At 46.7% G+C, this 14458-nt stretch overlaps 1 protein-coding gene across 3 annotated transcripts; it reads left to right on the top strand.

Moving 5' to 3' along the window:
* Positions 1–798: 798 nt before the first annotated feature.
* Positions 799–13474, top strand: HTR5A (5-hydroxytryptamine receptor 5A). Of its 3 annotated transcripts, XM_081932667.1 has the most exons (4): positions 799–1438; positions 1945–2013; positions 2593–3594; positions 13083–13474. In XM_081932667.1, the coding sequence occupies exons 3-4, from the start codon at positions 2851–2853 to the stop codon at positions 13413–13415; spliced, it is 1077 nt and encodes a 358-aa protein (XP_081788793.1). In that variant the 5' UTR covers positions 799–1438; positions 1945–2013; positions 2593–2850; the 3' UTR covers positions 13416–13474. The 3 variants fall into 3 exon arrangements, with proteins under 3 accessions (XP_081788793.1, XP_081788795.1, XP_081788794.1); XM_081932669.1 differs by lacking the exon at positions 1945–2013; XM_081932668.1 differs by lacking the exon at positions 799–1438 and having other exon boundaries at positions 1600–2013.
* The last annotated feature ends 984 nt before the right edge of the window (positions 13475–14458 follow it).

Below are 14458 nucleotides of genomic sequence, written 5' to 3'. Positions count from 1 at the left end.
ATCACACTTCCTTTTGTTTCCCTTGCCTTGAACATTTTGTTTTCTTTTTTTCCTGTATTGCAATGCACAAAAAACCAAAAGTATCACAAACTAAGGCCTTTTCACGCTTGCGGCTAACATTCCAAAAGAAGGACATTTTTCAGTTTTGACTGACTTTGCCACTGAATTCAAGATTTCTCTCCCTGGCGCCTTTCTCCGTGAAAAGCTCGGAAAACTCTTTCTTCGTGTGCTCGCGCGAGTCTGTGCTTGTGTCTACATACGTGTGTACGCATTCCCATGTGATGAGTGCTGTGTCTCCTCGCGGCGTGTGGGCGACGAAGGGGAAGCCTATGGGGAGGGGAAACGTGTAAACTTCTCTTCCCCGCCCCCTCCATCAAAGGCGAAGGAGGAAAAGGAGCGGCGGGGGTCACCTCGGGCACAAGCGCCCCCCTCCCCCCCCCGAGGGAGGCAGGCAGACGCCAGAGCTACTGCCGCTCTCTGGAGGGAGACGGTGCAATCCGGGTGGGGGGCGCAATGCGATGGGCTCCCCTAGCTGACTGGCCTGTAGTAGGATCAGGTGCCGACCGTCACTTGACGGGCGCGTCTCGGTGGTGGAGAAGGCGACCTCTGCTTAGCGTCTGGAAAGCAGCCGGAGAGGAGGAGATCTGGGAGAGACCCTCAGGTATTTCGTTCCCGCGCCTAAGGAGGGGTGCGAGGTGGGGGCGGGGCTCTGGTAGCAGAGGCGGAGCCACCGCGCGACCCCCCTTCCCCGCGCCTGGGCTCCAGATCCCGGCGTGGCGCGCCCCGGATTGCGCCGACTTTCACGATCGTGTCAGATGAAGTAGTATATATAGGATGGCGCTGAGACCTGCCAGGGATCGCTTGGAACAATACGCCTTCCCTGCTTGGCCAGCTGGGCTCAGAGCGCTGAACCTTCGGCGTCCGCGCTGGACGAAACGGGCCGGCAGACTCTCTGGACGCCCCGGACGTGTTTTTAGCCGAAGCCGCGCCCGAGACCACCAGCCGAAGCTTGGCGCTTGGGTTTAAGCCCCCGGGGGTTTTCTGCTAGACGCCGAGCTGAGGTTGGTAGCCCCGCTTTGTCGACGGGTCACAGACAACCCGCTCCATCTGATCTGCCCTCCCAGAAGGTCCATTTCCAGATTTTGTCCGGACTCCCCTTCCTCCGCGGTTTCCGAAAATCGGAAAGGCCCGGCCACTCCCGAGTCTTCAAAGTACCCGAAGTGCTTCCACTGGCGCGTGGGTTGCACTTGAGGCTCATCCAGCCTTCGTTGCGTCGCTGTGTGGGAAAGCGTCGCTAGAAGTGTGCGGAGGTCAACCCCACTCCTTTGCTTAGCGGTTTTCACCCCTTTGAAGGGCTGGAGACCCAGCTGACTCCAGGAAGTAGCCTAAGACACCTGAAGCTGAGCTGGACGGGAGACCACGTAGAAATCCCTGGTCGGTATGTACATAGGAAGTCCGAAGAGGACAGCCTATGCAAGACTCTTCCATTTATTGCCTCTTCCATTGATTGTTTTCCAGGAAATCCACTATATCCCAGAATGGAAGCTGGGTTTGATTGATCGTGATTTTCAGGGACAGCTTTCCCTTGGAATGATCCTGCCCCTCCCCCTTTCCATCCCACTAAAATCCAGGTTGCCCTTAAGCTGCTGCTGCCTTTTTCCCTTCCCTCTTTTATCATAAACTTAAAAGGAATGCTGCTAAATTGCTACTATGGTGCATATTTAGTTAATTGTGTTGATTTAGCATAAGGATATTAAAAGCCTCATTTCCTCTGAGGCAGCAGATTGATTTTTATAAATCTGAAAGGTTTTATTTTAAATGTGTTCTTGAAATGCAGTCTGGAAAAGGTACAGGGGGAAAGTATCTATGTTTTAATGGCAACTTCTCCGGATTAGTTTTATTCAAAGAGTTCTGTTATTTTGTTGGAACTTTTTCTCTTTCCAGTACAGTTGTCATTACAGGTGAAGAACGAACATATACCTCAGGGTGTCCTACTTGTCCCAGTATATCCAGGTGAGGCTCTCCAAGGTTATGGAGATCAGCGGGGGTCAGCTAGATGCCTCTACTTGCTATGGCTTAATTCTTCCTTGTATTGAGATTGATTACTAGTGACATTGCTTTTGTCTTCTTATTCATCTTTTTGGGGCAACAGTTACAGAAGTGACTTACCGTATCATTCTGAGACATTTTTTTTAACTTCCTAATCTTGCTTATACTTTTGGGCTTTCTAGTGGTCACCCATCCAAGTGCTAACCAGATCCTTGAGGATCAGCCAAGATTGCCACATAGCTGCCAGTGATAAATCAAGTCAAATAGGGGTGATCCCAGCAGGACAAGATGGTTTGGGAGCTACAGAACTGGGATTCCTGCTTGGGGGGGGGGGGGGATAGACGTTCTTCTACCTAGCAGTACAACTGGGAATATCTCAGATCCTCTTTTTTGCTTTGCATATGAAAACATCAACCTGTGCTTAATCTTGATTTGTCTGTTGTTGCAAGAATGCTGTAGATAAACAGACAGAGGGTCTCTTTTTATTAATCTGGCTGCTGTTTTCTTTCTTTCTTTCTTTCTTTTCTTTCCTGTGGTTTACAGGGGCAGAAATTCTAATATGGCTTTAAGATTACATGTGGCCACATCCTGGAGGCAATTTGTGGTTACCGCCGATAGGTTGGTGCTGCTGGAGCCAGCCACGTGGCAGAGCATCGGCTTCTAAAATAAGAGGCGCCTCCCACAATAACTTCCTTCTTAAGGAAGCTATTGGAGATACTATTTGTGGGAGATTAAAATCAGAAGAAGCATCTCGGTCTGCCTTTCATCCTCTGCAGAATCTTCTCCATTTACCTCCGCGGGATGGACCGCTCTGCCAACTTCACCTGTTTCTCTGCCACCACTTTGGCAGAGCCCAACTGGACCGATCCCGGCCTCTTGCCCAGCCCTTCCGGCATGGGTAAACCCTTGTCAATCTTCAAAGTCCTCATCTTGACTATGCTGGCAATGCTGGGGGTTGCCACATTCCTTTGGAACCTGCTGGTGCTGGCCACCATCTTGCGGGTGCGTACTTTTCACAGGGTGCCCCATAACCTGGTCGCCTCCATGGCCATCTCCGATGTGATGGTGGCCGCCTTGGTGATGCCCCTTAGCCTGGTGTACGAGCTGTCCGGCCGTCACTGGCGGCTGGGCAGGCTGCTGTGTGAGATCTGGGTCTCCTGTGATGTGCTGTGCTGCACGGCCAGCATCTGGAACGTGACGGCCATTGCACTGGATCGCTACTGGTCCATAACGCGGCACCTGGAGTACACGCTGAAGACCCGCCGGCGTATTTCCAATCTCATGATTGTCGTGACTTGGCTGCTCTCTGCGATCATCTCTTTGGCTCCGCTACTCTTTGGCTGGGGAGAGACTTATACCGAGGGCAATACTGAATGCCAAGTCAGCCGGGAGCCTTCTTACACTATCTTTTCAACCTGCGGAGCTTTTTATGTGCCTCTCTGCGTCGTGCTGTTTGTCTACTGGAAGATCTACAAAGCTGCCAGGTTTCGTATTGGGTCCCGTAAGATCAATTCCATCAGTCCCATTACACCCGGAGTCCTAGAGGTTAGTGCTTTTTGCCCACCCTTTTACACCCAAGGTGTAAGTTTAGCACAAGGATTGAGTTAGGATGCAGCATTCATTCAGTCTTTGACTGACCCTTCCCTTGTTTAACAACCAGGCTTACCAGGTTGTTGCTGGTGATGGTGAACTTGTGCTCCATGGTTCAGATCTCAGTTCAACAGTGTTCTCACTTATGAACCATGGTTCATTGTTGTTATTAATGGTTAGTCGCACAACCACCTAGAATCAGTGGTGGGATTCAAATAATTTAACAACCGGTTCTCTGCCCTAATGATTTCTTCCAACAACCAGTTCACCAAACTGCTCAGAAAGTTAAGAACCGGTTCTCCCAAAGTGGTGCGAACTGGCTGAATCCCACCACTGCCTAGAATCAGTGTTGACTTCTGGCTTCCTTTTGAATGGATCTGTCAGTTTTCTTGGCAGTGTTTTCCAGAAGTAAGTTCCCCTTGCTTCCTTCCTAGGGCTGAGAGAGAGTGACTGGCCCAACATCACCCAGTTGGGTTTGTGCCTAAGGTAGGACCAGAACTCACACAATGATTCATGATTGGCCCAAAATTATCCAGCTGGTTTTCATGCCTAAAACGGGATTAGAACTCAGGGTCTCCCAGTTTCTAATGCCTCACCACAACACAAGCAACTTATTATCAATGTTTGCTAGATTTTTTTCTTATTGCACTTTTCATGTAGGTTATATAACTCAAAGGGGTGATCCCCCTAATACCTAATATTCTCTCAGTTCTCTTTTTATTTTGAAGATTTAGATCAAAAACTGCAAAATAATGTGTATTTTGTAGGCTTTGGACTTCATCCCATTTCCTGAATTTTTGGGGTCAACTATAATTTGGTTGATGTTTGCTCTTCAACTGAAGTTCAGCTTAATTACCAATTTGGAGGAAAAAGGGAAACATATTCCACTAAAAGAGAATTTCCCCAGGTTTATCTCATTGCTGTACCAGCTTTTTAAGAGAAAGACAGAGTAGCAGGCAGGAACTAACAGATTATAAATTTTTCCCGAACGCTCAGCAATCAATATTGTCAGCCTATTAATTACTTCCCTATTTTTTTCCTCTTTGTGGATACTTGGGGATCTTTCCGAGGTACATTTTGGGACTTATGCACGCCATATACAGGGAGTCCTTGAGTTATGACCATAATGGATTCTGCTTGCGGCAGTCATAAATTGGATCACTCAACTGATGGACATGATTTTACAGCCATTTTTGGAGGCAAATGCCACGGTCATTAAGAAAATCAATGGTTTGCTATGGGTTTCCTGAAAAAGTGGAAGTAAATGCCTCCCCCCCTTTTTTTTGGCAAAAGCGTTGCAAAACTGGGAATCAAAATAATGTGGTCACATGGCTGTGGGATGCTGCAAACATCCATCAATGCTTATTCAGAGAATAGAGCTGGAGGGAACCTTGGAGGTTTTCTAGTCCAACCCCCTGCTCAAGCAGGAGATTCTATATCATTTGAGACAAATTATCCAGTCCAGTCTCTTCTTCAAAAACCTCCAGTGAGGAAGCACCTATGTCTGAAGGCAAGCTGTTCTACTGGTTAATTGTCCTCGCTGTTAGGAAGTGTCTCTTTAATTCCAGGTTGCTTCTCTCCTTGATTAGTTTCCATCCATTGTTCCTTGTCTTTCCTTCTGTGGCTTTGGCAAATAAGTTGACTCCCTCTTCTTTGTGGCAACCAAACTGGTTACTGAGCACCCAAAGTGCAGTCATTTGACTGAGGGGGGAGAGGGGTAGCACTGTTGGGACCTCAAATCCTGGCCAGAAGGGTTCAACAAGGAGGTCCATTCTAATTGCATATGGTCACTAAATGGCTGTTGTAACCTGAGGACTACCTGTTTGTGATGCCTCTGAACTTCGACTGTCTCGTGCTCCTTAATTGAAATCCAAGTTTAGAGGTTTCGCCCTCTAAAGAAGGACATTATCAGCCCAAGGAGTGGGCATTTGTTCACGAGACCTTTTCCTCCCATATATTTCCTACATACAACCTGACAATCAGCAAAGTTCTGGGTACGGCAAGGAGGGGATCCAGCGTACACAAACATCGCTCAACGTTGCCTTTCCCCCCCCTCCCTTTCCCCCATTTGTTTTGTTTGAGTTGCCTCTTTCAATGGGTCCTCTTTATTTGGTGTGGATGTGTAAACAGCTGCACTGCCTACCAAGCTGCGTGAAGTTGTGAAAAGCACGTGCTCACTGTTTACACCCTGTGGCAGGGTGAGTGTATGTCCCATGTCCGGCTGGGGGATTCTGGGAGTTGAAGTCCCCACTTCTTAAAAGAAAGCCGGGAAATTCTGATTTAGTGCCTGAAAACAGATCCTGTGTCGTAAACCCATAAATGATTTATCCCCAGAACTATTTCTATCGTTTGTGGCTGTGGGTGTGATTAGGTTGAGGTTTCTGGCTTCATATTCATGCTCAGCATGGCAAGGATAACATAAGCTTCTTGGAACCAACTCAAGCACTGAGAACTAATCCGTTTCCCTTCATTACTTTTCCGTAATTGAAAAGCTACTTTGGAGACGGTTGCTGAGGATTGACAGGAGGGGGATTGACTAATCTTTTCGTTTGTAATGGTTTGTCCATTTCAGATCACCCTTTCATTCACTTGCAGGAGGAGAGAGAGCAGAGATTGATAACATTTTTCAATGTAGTAAAAAAAAAGAGATATCCTCCCATATCTTAATTTGGCCTTATTTAACTTCAACTACACACCATTTTGTTTTATTTCGGCCAAGTTGAGCCTCTTGGTGTTTGTTCAGGTCTTGATTTACAACAAGTCCTTGAACCTGCGACTATAATGACTTATGACTTTCTATTTCTTAACAAGGCAGTTCTTAAATGAGTTTTTGCCACATTTTATGACCTTTCTTGCCACAGTTGTTAAGTGAATCACTGCAAGTTAAGTTAGTGACACAGTTGTTAAGTGAATCTGGCTTCCCCATTGACTTCGCTTGTCAGAAGGTCACAAAAAATGATCACATGACCCTGGGATGCTGCAACTGTCATAAGTACATGCCCGTTGCCAAACATCTGGATTTTGATTATATGATCATGGGGACGCTGCAGTGGTCATAAGTGTGAGGATGGTTCATAAGTCAGTTTTTTCAGTGTCTTTTTAATGGTCACTAAACTATTAAGGTAAAAATAAAGGATCCCCTCACACATATGTGGTAGTCATTCACAACTCTAGGGGGCAGTGTTCATCTCCATTTCAAAGCTGAAGAGCCAGCGCTGTCCGAAGACATTTCCGTGGTCATGTGGCCAGCATGACTAAACGCCAAAGGCGCACGGAACGCTGTTACCTTCCCACCAAAGGTTGTTCCTATTTTTCTACTTGCATTTTTTACATGCTTTCGAACTGCTAGGTTGGCAGAAGCTGGGACAAGTAGCGGGAGCTCACTCCGTTACACGGCACTGGGGATTCGAACTGCTGAATTGCCAACCTTCTGATCGACAAGCTCAGCATCTTAGCCACTGAGCCACTGCATCCCCACTAAACAATTGGACTACCTCTATTGTGAAAAATGCCCTTTATTTTGGTACCTAATTAGCAGCTAGGCCATTTTAAAAGCTAACTCTTTTCAGAGTCTCTGTGTATGAACTCATAAATCTGTGGTGGGAGCTGTGTTTGCACTAAGAAATCCCAGTATAAATATCTTTTCTCTTGAAATTTATTTGTTGTTCCTGACATCCTCATTGATATACCAGTTGGGTGCCAAAAAGCCTCTCTGCTATTGGCAAAATTCAGTCCTGAACCTCACCACAGCAACTGTGAACCAACCACTGGAGTTCAAGTATCTCTGACTTTAATCCCACATCATCAGACCATGAACTAAAAGTCCTGTGGCTGGGATTGAATGTTGAATTAGCATCTCTGCCAAAAAAGCCAACCCAGTTCTAGGCTGCATCAACAGAGGGATAGAATCAAGATCACGTGAAGTGTTAATACCACTTTATAATGCCTTGGTAAGGCCACACTTGGAATACTGCATTCAGTTCTGGTCGCCACGATGTAAAAAAGATGTGGAGACTCTAGAAAGAATGCAGAGAAGAGCAACAAAGATGATTAGGGGACTGGAGACTAAAACATATGAAGAACGGTTGCAGGAACTAGGTATGTCTAGCTTAAGAGAAAGAAGGACAAGGGGAGACATGATAGCAGTGTTCCAATATCTCAGGGGTTGCCACAAAGAAAAGGGAGTCAAACTATTCTCCAAGGCACCTGAGGGTAGAACAAGAAGCAATGGGTGGAAACTAATCAAGGAGAGAAGCAACTTAGAACTGAGGAGAAATTTCCTGACAGTTAGAACAATTAATCAGTGGAACAACTTGCCTCTAGAAGTTGTGAATGCTTCAACACTGGAAGTCTTTAAGATGTTAGATAGCCATTTGTCTGGAACGGTATAGGGTTTCCTGCTTAGGCAGGGGGTTGGACTAGAAGACCTCCAAACTCCCTTTCAACTCTGTTAATCTATTCTCCGACAGGTTTCGTACCAGAAAGCCTTGACATTTTACACCTCTGGGTGGCAGAACAAAAATTATACCCAAACCACCAAGTGGGCTCATTGATGGAGAGTACTATTGGTAGGACAAACTTTGTGTATGGTGCCTGGTGCTCTGGGAAAGGCTTGACAGAGCTTGGGGTAGGCTTAAAGAAAGCTTTACAAATAATGAGAGATAGGAGCTGCTCTCCTTGTGTAAATTTGGGGGGTCTGGAATGGGAAATGGCAGCACAGGAATTAAATTGTGATTTGTGCCAAGGGCTAGGAAACTGAAGCTCATCTTCCCTGGATGACTCTCAGCCAGTCACTCATAGCTGTTCTGACCAAGGCTTCCCAAGAGCATAAAGCAAATTCCTTGTCCCAACAGAAACCCTTTTTATTAATTTACGGTGAATTCTGCTCATTCATAGACCTTATCTGGTTTGTAGAGCTGCCAGGCTGAAATCTGCAAAACTTGACAATGAGTCTCGGAGAGTCACGAACCAATTAAGTGAACTAATTGTCTCCTGCAAACTCCGCTACCCTTTTGCTCTTCTTTTATTTCCTCTGGGAGGGGCCATTCATCGTCCACCTGTGGCCTTAACTCCCAAGTCAACCCCTGTTCTTCAGCTGTTCCCTTCGTCTGGCAACTCTGTGCATGCGCACACTGGGAACAGGCTCCAGTTGTTCATCTGCCTCACTAACGTCTGACTCCGAAGGCAGCTGATAACTGGCATAGGGCTCTGGCCCCCTCTCTGCCTCCGACACAGAGCCCTCATCAGAGCCTTCCCCAGACTCCAGGACTGGCCCATCTTCCTCCCCCACCTCCTCACTGTCCGAATCTGCTGCCAGCTCTGCTGGCCACTGGTGGGCCACAACAATAGCCCAACATGTTGCAGGGAAAATTAGAGGTAGGAATGCTCTATAGTACTGATGACGAATCTTTTTGACACCGAGTGCCAAAAAGGTTGCATGGAAACATTGCACCTGCATGCACTCGTCAACTCCACGCTCCGGAAAAGCCGAACTTCTAAGTTCTAGTGTGCATTCGCGCCCAACAGCCAGCTGGCTGGCATGCATGCACACACAAATGGATCGCTCTTCAGAAAAGCTGAACTTCCAGGTTCTGGCGCACATGCACACCCAACAATCAGCTAGCCGGCACACACCAGTTTTTGGCACTGCCCCGCATGCAAATGACAGCTGATCTTCATGCACGCATGGGTGCCAGGAACCTGGAAGACAAGCAGGCAAGGCCATGCATGCCGGGAGACATGGCTTCATGTGGCACCTTGGGGGCATGTGCCATAGGTTTGACATCCCGGCTCTATAGGCTGCCTTGAACTGCTGGAGGTCATGAATAAAATACACAACCATGAAAAATCTTGCATTTACATTCTAAGGAATAGAGCAGTTTCTCAACCTTGGCAGTTTAACGAGATGTAGACTTCAACTCCCAGAATTCCTCAGCTGGCACGCTTAACCACCAACCAACTCCACAGCTGCCATTCCTAAATACCCCATTGCAGCACTGGTGGGCTTCGGATCCCGTTCCAACCGATACAATTGGAACAGGCCTGGCGGCATCCACATGGATGTGTGCAGGACGCACATGCATCTTACCGCCTCCTTGAGCCTCCGCGACACTCCAGCTGCTCAGCGGAGCATTGCACAGGCACTGTACGCCCCAAGCGCGGAAGCGCGGAAGCCTTAAAAGACAGTTAAGGAGCTCGGGTGGGCAGGTGGGCACTCCGGAGCACCGTACCGGAATGGTATCTGGTGCTCTGGGCAGACTCCAGTACACCTGTACTGGGGCGTACCGCCTGCAACCCACCACTGCATTGCCAGCAGAAACTGAAGTCCCACCTTGTCTTATGAGCGAAATAAGAAGGCCAGGAAGAAGAAGACACATTGTGCCACATAGCCCTTTCTGGCCAAAGTTTAAAAAAAAAAAAAAAGGGGGGGGGAGGAAGCAATTGAGATTTTGTGGGAATTCCCTGGTCTTTCTGAACCTTTGAAACTTGGAAGAGGTATGGAGTTCAAGTGACTTGCCAGCTGGGGAATTCCAGGAGTTCACCTCTCTCCAAGTTGTCAAAGTTAAGAAACACTGGAATAGAAAGTTCCTTCAGGGAGTGAAAAAGAAAGCAGGTATACATGATCAGGATTTTTCCAGCAGATCAGAGGAATTGTGGTGATGTCACTCATGCTGCAGCTTTCTGTTGCTTGATATTGCCGTTCATTTGATCCAAGCAAAACACACTGTTGCTTTCTCACAGCAACTCTGGTTTTCTATAGGAAGTTGCCACCATTTCATGTGTGTGTGAGTGAGAGAGAGAGAGAGAGAGAGAGAGGGAGGGAGGGAGGGAGGGAGGGAGAATACATCTTCAGTTCTGGAGGGGTAATCTTGCTGTGGAAGGAAAGAGATGCCAGAAGTCCCTTGTGAGTGAGTCAACACAGCCTTTAGGCAGTTTCAGTCTTCTTCCAGAGATTTCGTTTTTTTACAAACGAAGAGATCAATTGGGAAAATTCAGAGGCAAACGCAATAGGCAGTTCTGATGTATTTGCAAGATATATTTTGCAAGACAGCTTGCTTTCGGGTATTTTAAAATCAATCTTTCAAGCATTATCAGAACTGACTGATTGGCATATAATTAGGAAGTATGCTGGACCAGAGAATCGGGAGCAAAACAATTTTTGTTTGAATACTCCAATACTTTATTTTACTGGTTCCTTTCAATTATTCTGGGTTTAAGCCAATAAATATCACAATAAATAATATATGGACATTATTTTATTTGTTTAATTAGTTAGCCAATTTTTATTCCACCTTTGATATTATTATAAATAACACATATAATGAATGCTCCTTCCTCCTTCTATTTTCCCTGTAACAACAATCCTGTGAGGTTGGTTGGACTGAGAGAGAATGATCGGCCCAAATTTATTCAGCCAGTTTCATTGTCTAAGTACGTGTCTTAAGGAATAAAGATATAACATGCAATCATACATGTAAATTTGAAGACAGTGTGCCACTATGAACTTCAAGTACTGTACAGGTAGTCCTTGATTTACAACCAAAATTGAGCCCAAAATCTCTGTTACTAAATGAGACAGTTAAGTGAACTTTGTTCCATTTTACGATCTTCTGTTTAGAAACAAAAATGAGTTTGTTTGGAGGTCATACTCCTGGCATTAGTAGTAGTTGGAGCATCATATATGGCTTGTCTTATGACCACACCTAGAACCAGAATTTCCATCGTTAAGCAAGGCAATTGTTAAGTAAGTCATTTTACCACCTTTTTTGCCATGATTGTTAAGCAAATCACTGCAGTTGTTAAGTAAATCACACCATCATTAAGTGAGCCCAGCTTTTCCCCTCTCTCTTCACTTTTTGGTAGCCAGCTGACAGCAAATAATCAACAGTGGCTGGTAGGTCTTGCTATAGTTCAGGAGTGTCAAACTAACATGGCCACCAAAGGTGGCATTCAGCAGGTTCTGACCAGTTCTGGAAAACTGGTAGCAGAAATTTTGAGTACTTCGGAGAACCGGTAAATGCCACTTCTGACTGCTCCCCCTCCCCCACCAATTTATCTGCCTCCTGAGTCCCAGCTGATGGGGGGGGGGGAATGGGGATTTTGTAGTAACCTTTCCCTAGAGTGGGAGGGAATGGGAATTTTACAGTATCCTTCCCCTGCCATGCCCACCAAGCCATCCCCACCATCACATGACCAACAAGCCACATCTGCCAAACAAGCCATCGCCACATAAACAGTAGTAAAAAGCCTTGACATTTTTCAAAAAAAAATCAGAGAACTGGTTCAGAGAACCGGTAAATACCACCTCTGACTGGCAATGCCCCCATCTATTCTCTGCCTCCTGAATCCCAGCTGATCGGGAGGGAGTGGGGATTTTGCAGTATCCTTCCCCTGGAGTGGGGAGGGAATGGGGATTTTGCAGTATCCTTCCCCTGGAGTGGGGAGGGAATGTGGATTTTGCAGTATCCCTCCCCTGGAGTGGGGAGGGAATGGGGATTTTGCAGTATCCTTCCCCTAGAGTGGGGAGGGAATGGGGATTTTGCAGTATCCTTCCCCTGGAGTGGGGAGGGAATGTGGATTTTGCAGTATCCCTCCCCTGGAGTGGGGAGGGAATGGAGATTTTGCAGTATCCTTCCCCTGGAGTAGGGAGGGAATGGGGATTTTGCAGTATCCTTCCCCTAGAGTGGGGAGGGAATGGGGATTTTGCAGTATCCTTTCCCTAGAGTGGGGAGGGAATGGAGATTTTGCAGTATCCTTCCCCTAGAGTGGGGAGGGAATGGGGATTTTGCAGTATCCTTCCCCTGGAGTTTGGAGGGAATGGGGATTGTGCAGTATCCTGCCCCTTGATTGGGGAGGGAATGTGGATTTTGCAATATCCTTTCCCTGGAGTGGGGAGGGAATGGGGATTGTGCAGTATCCTTCCCCTGGAGTGGGGAGGGAATGGGGATTGTGCAGTATCCTTCCCCTGGAGTGGAGAGGGAATGGGGATTTTGCAGTATCCTTCCCCTGGAGTGGGGAGGGAATGGGGATTTTGCAGTATCCTTCCCCTGGAGTGGGGAGGGAATGGGGATTGTGCAGTATCCTTCCCCTGGAGTGGGGAGGGAATGGGGATTTTGCAGTATCCTTCCCCTGGAGTGGGGAGCGAATTGAGATTTTACAGTATCCTTCCCCTGCCACACCCACCAAGCCACGGCCACAGAACTGGTAGTAATTTTTTTAAATCCCACTACTGGTGGTCATGGCGGTGTTGTATTGGGACCTTTCCCCCCTTCACTAAACCTGGTGTGGGTGTGGCTCACGGGCCGGGAGTTTGACCAATTGCTGTAGATGAATCTCTGTCCCACAAGACCTTATCCTCCTTTCAGGAGATGCTCTCATGCTCAGCAACAGGACCACCTGGCCAGAAGAGCAATTAATCTAAAGATGCTACTTCTATTTCGCAGGTCGGGGAGGATTCCCAGCATCCACAGATGATATTCACTGCCCGCCATGCCACGGTGACGTTCCAAACGGATGGAGACACCTGGCGGGAACAGAAAGAGAGGAAAGCTGCCCTCATGGTGGGGATCCTCATTGGCGTCTTTGTCCTCTGCTGGATCCCCTTCTTCATCACCGAACTCATCAGCTCCCTCTGCTCCTGCGACATTCCTCCAGCCTGCAAAAGTGTTTTCCTTTGGCTTGGATATTCCAATTCATTTTTCAACCCTTTGATCTATACCGCCTTCAACAAGAACTACAACAATGCGTTTAAGAACCTCTTCTCCAGACAACCATAAACGGCTGTCTGGGAAGGAGGCCCATTGGTGATTCCCCCCCCCCGCCCCAAAAAAGGCAACTGGAGTTTCTTCTTGTTGTTTTCTCTTCTGAAAAAATTTCCCTTCTCATCCAAGAAGCTTCTTCACTTCTAACCGATTGGTGGGGAACAGAGGGATTTATATTCTCCGAGTCACCTGAATTGGAGTGCTAATGAGGGGGCGGGGGCATTTCAGCAGTTCCAAGGAAGTCCCACATCTGTTTGCATTCTGATTCAGTTGACTCTGGGAATACAGATGAGACCCCCAAGAGGGCTAATGACCAGGTGACTTCAAAGATTATAAATCCTTCCATTCCCCACTGTCAGTTAGAGCTGAAGAATCTTCTTGGATAAGAAGCGAAACGTTTTCAAGCAAAAACCAAGAAAGTCCAGTTGCCTTTTGAGAAAAAGCACTTTGGGACAACCATGACCTGGATGATTTGAGAAGGTTTACATCTCGGGAGAGGATATTCTCTCTCTGAAGATTTCGTGCCCCCATCCATCCTCCAGAGGAGGAGGAAAATCTCTTGAAATAAACACCGTTCCTTTCCAATTGATCCATTTATTCCAGTTGCTCTTAATATCTCTGTTAGTTCTTCGTTGCTGTAGGAGATTATTGAAGTCAGTAGCTGCTTGTTCAGATACAATATTTTCCCGGCACTCATACAATGGTGTTATCTCAATCAATCTGATTTTTTCTTCTTGGCTCAGTTGCACTGGCTAATGTGACACTCTGTGATGTTCATATCGATGTCACTCTAGGATGTTCTCTTCACCAAGAGAATCACGGAATCTTTGAGATCATCCATAATGTGACATCAGCTCCATAGTGAGAGAAATCTGTTTTTCTTTGTAACTCTTTGGAGAATTAATATCTCATAAATGTACTGCTCAATATACAAGTAGGATATTTAAATAGCTCCTTCACAAAGAGAATGAGGCACTTTGCACACATTTGTGGGTCAGTTTAATACTTCTTTATTTCATGACGTACGTTAGTAGGGAATATATAATCCTTCAGATACC

Source organism: Natrix helvetica (assembly GCF_964273705.1).
Source record: "Natrix helvetica genome assembly, chromosome: Z".
NCBI classification, from domain to species: domain Eukaryota; kingdom Metazoa; phylum Chordata; class Lepidosauria; order Squamata; family Natricidae; genus Natrix; species Natrix helvetica.
The sequence above is the reverse complement of the archived record's forward strand: the minus strand, read 5'-3'. Positions and strand labels throughout refer to the sequence as shown.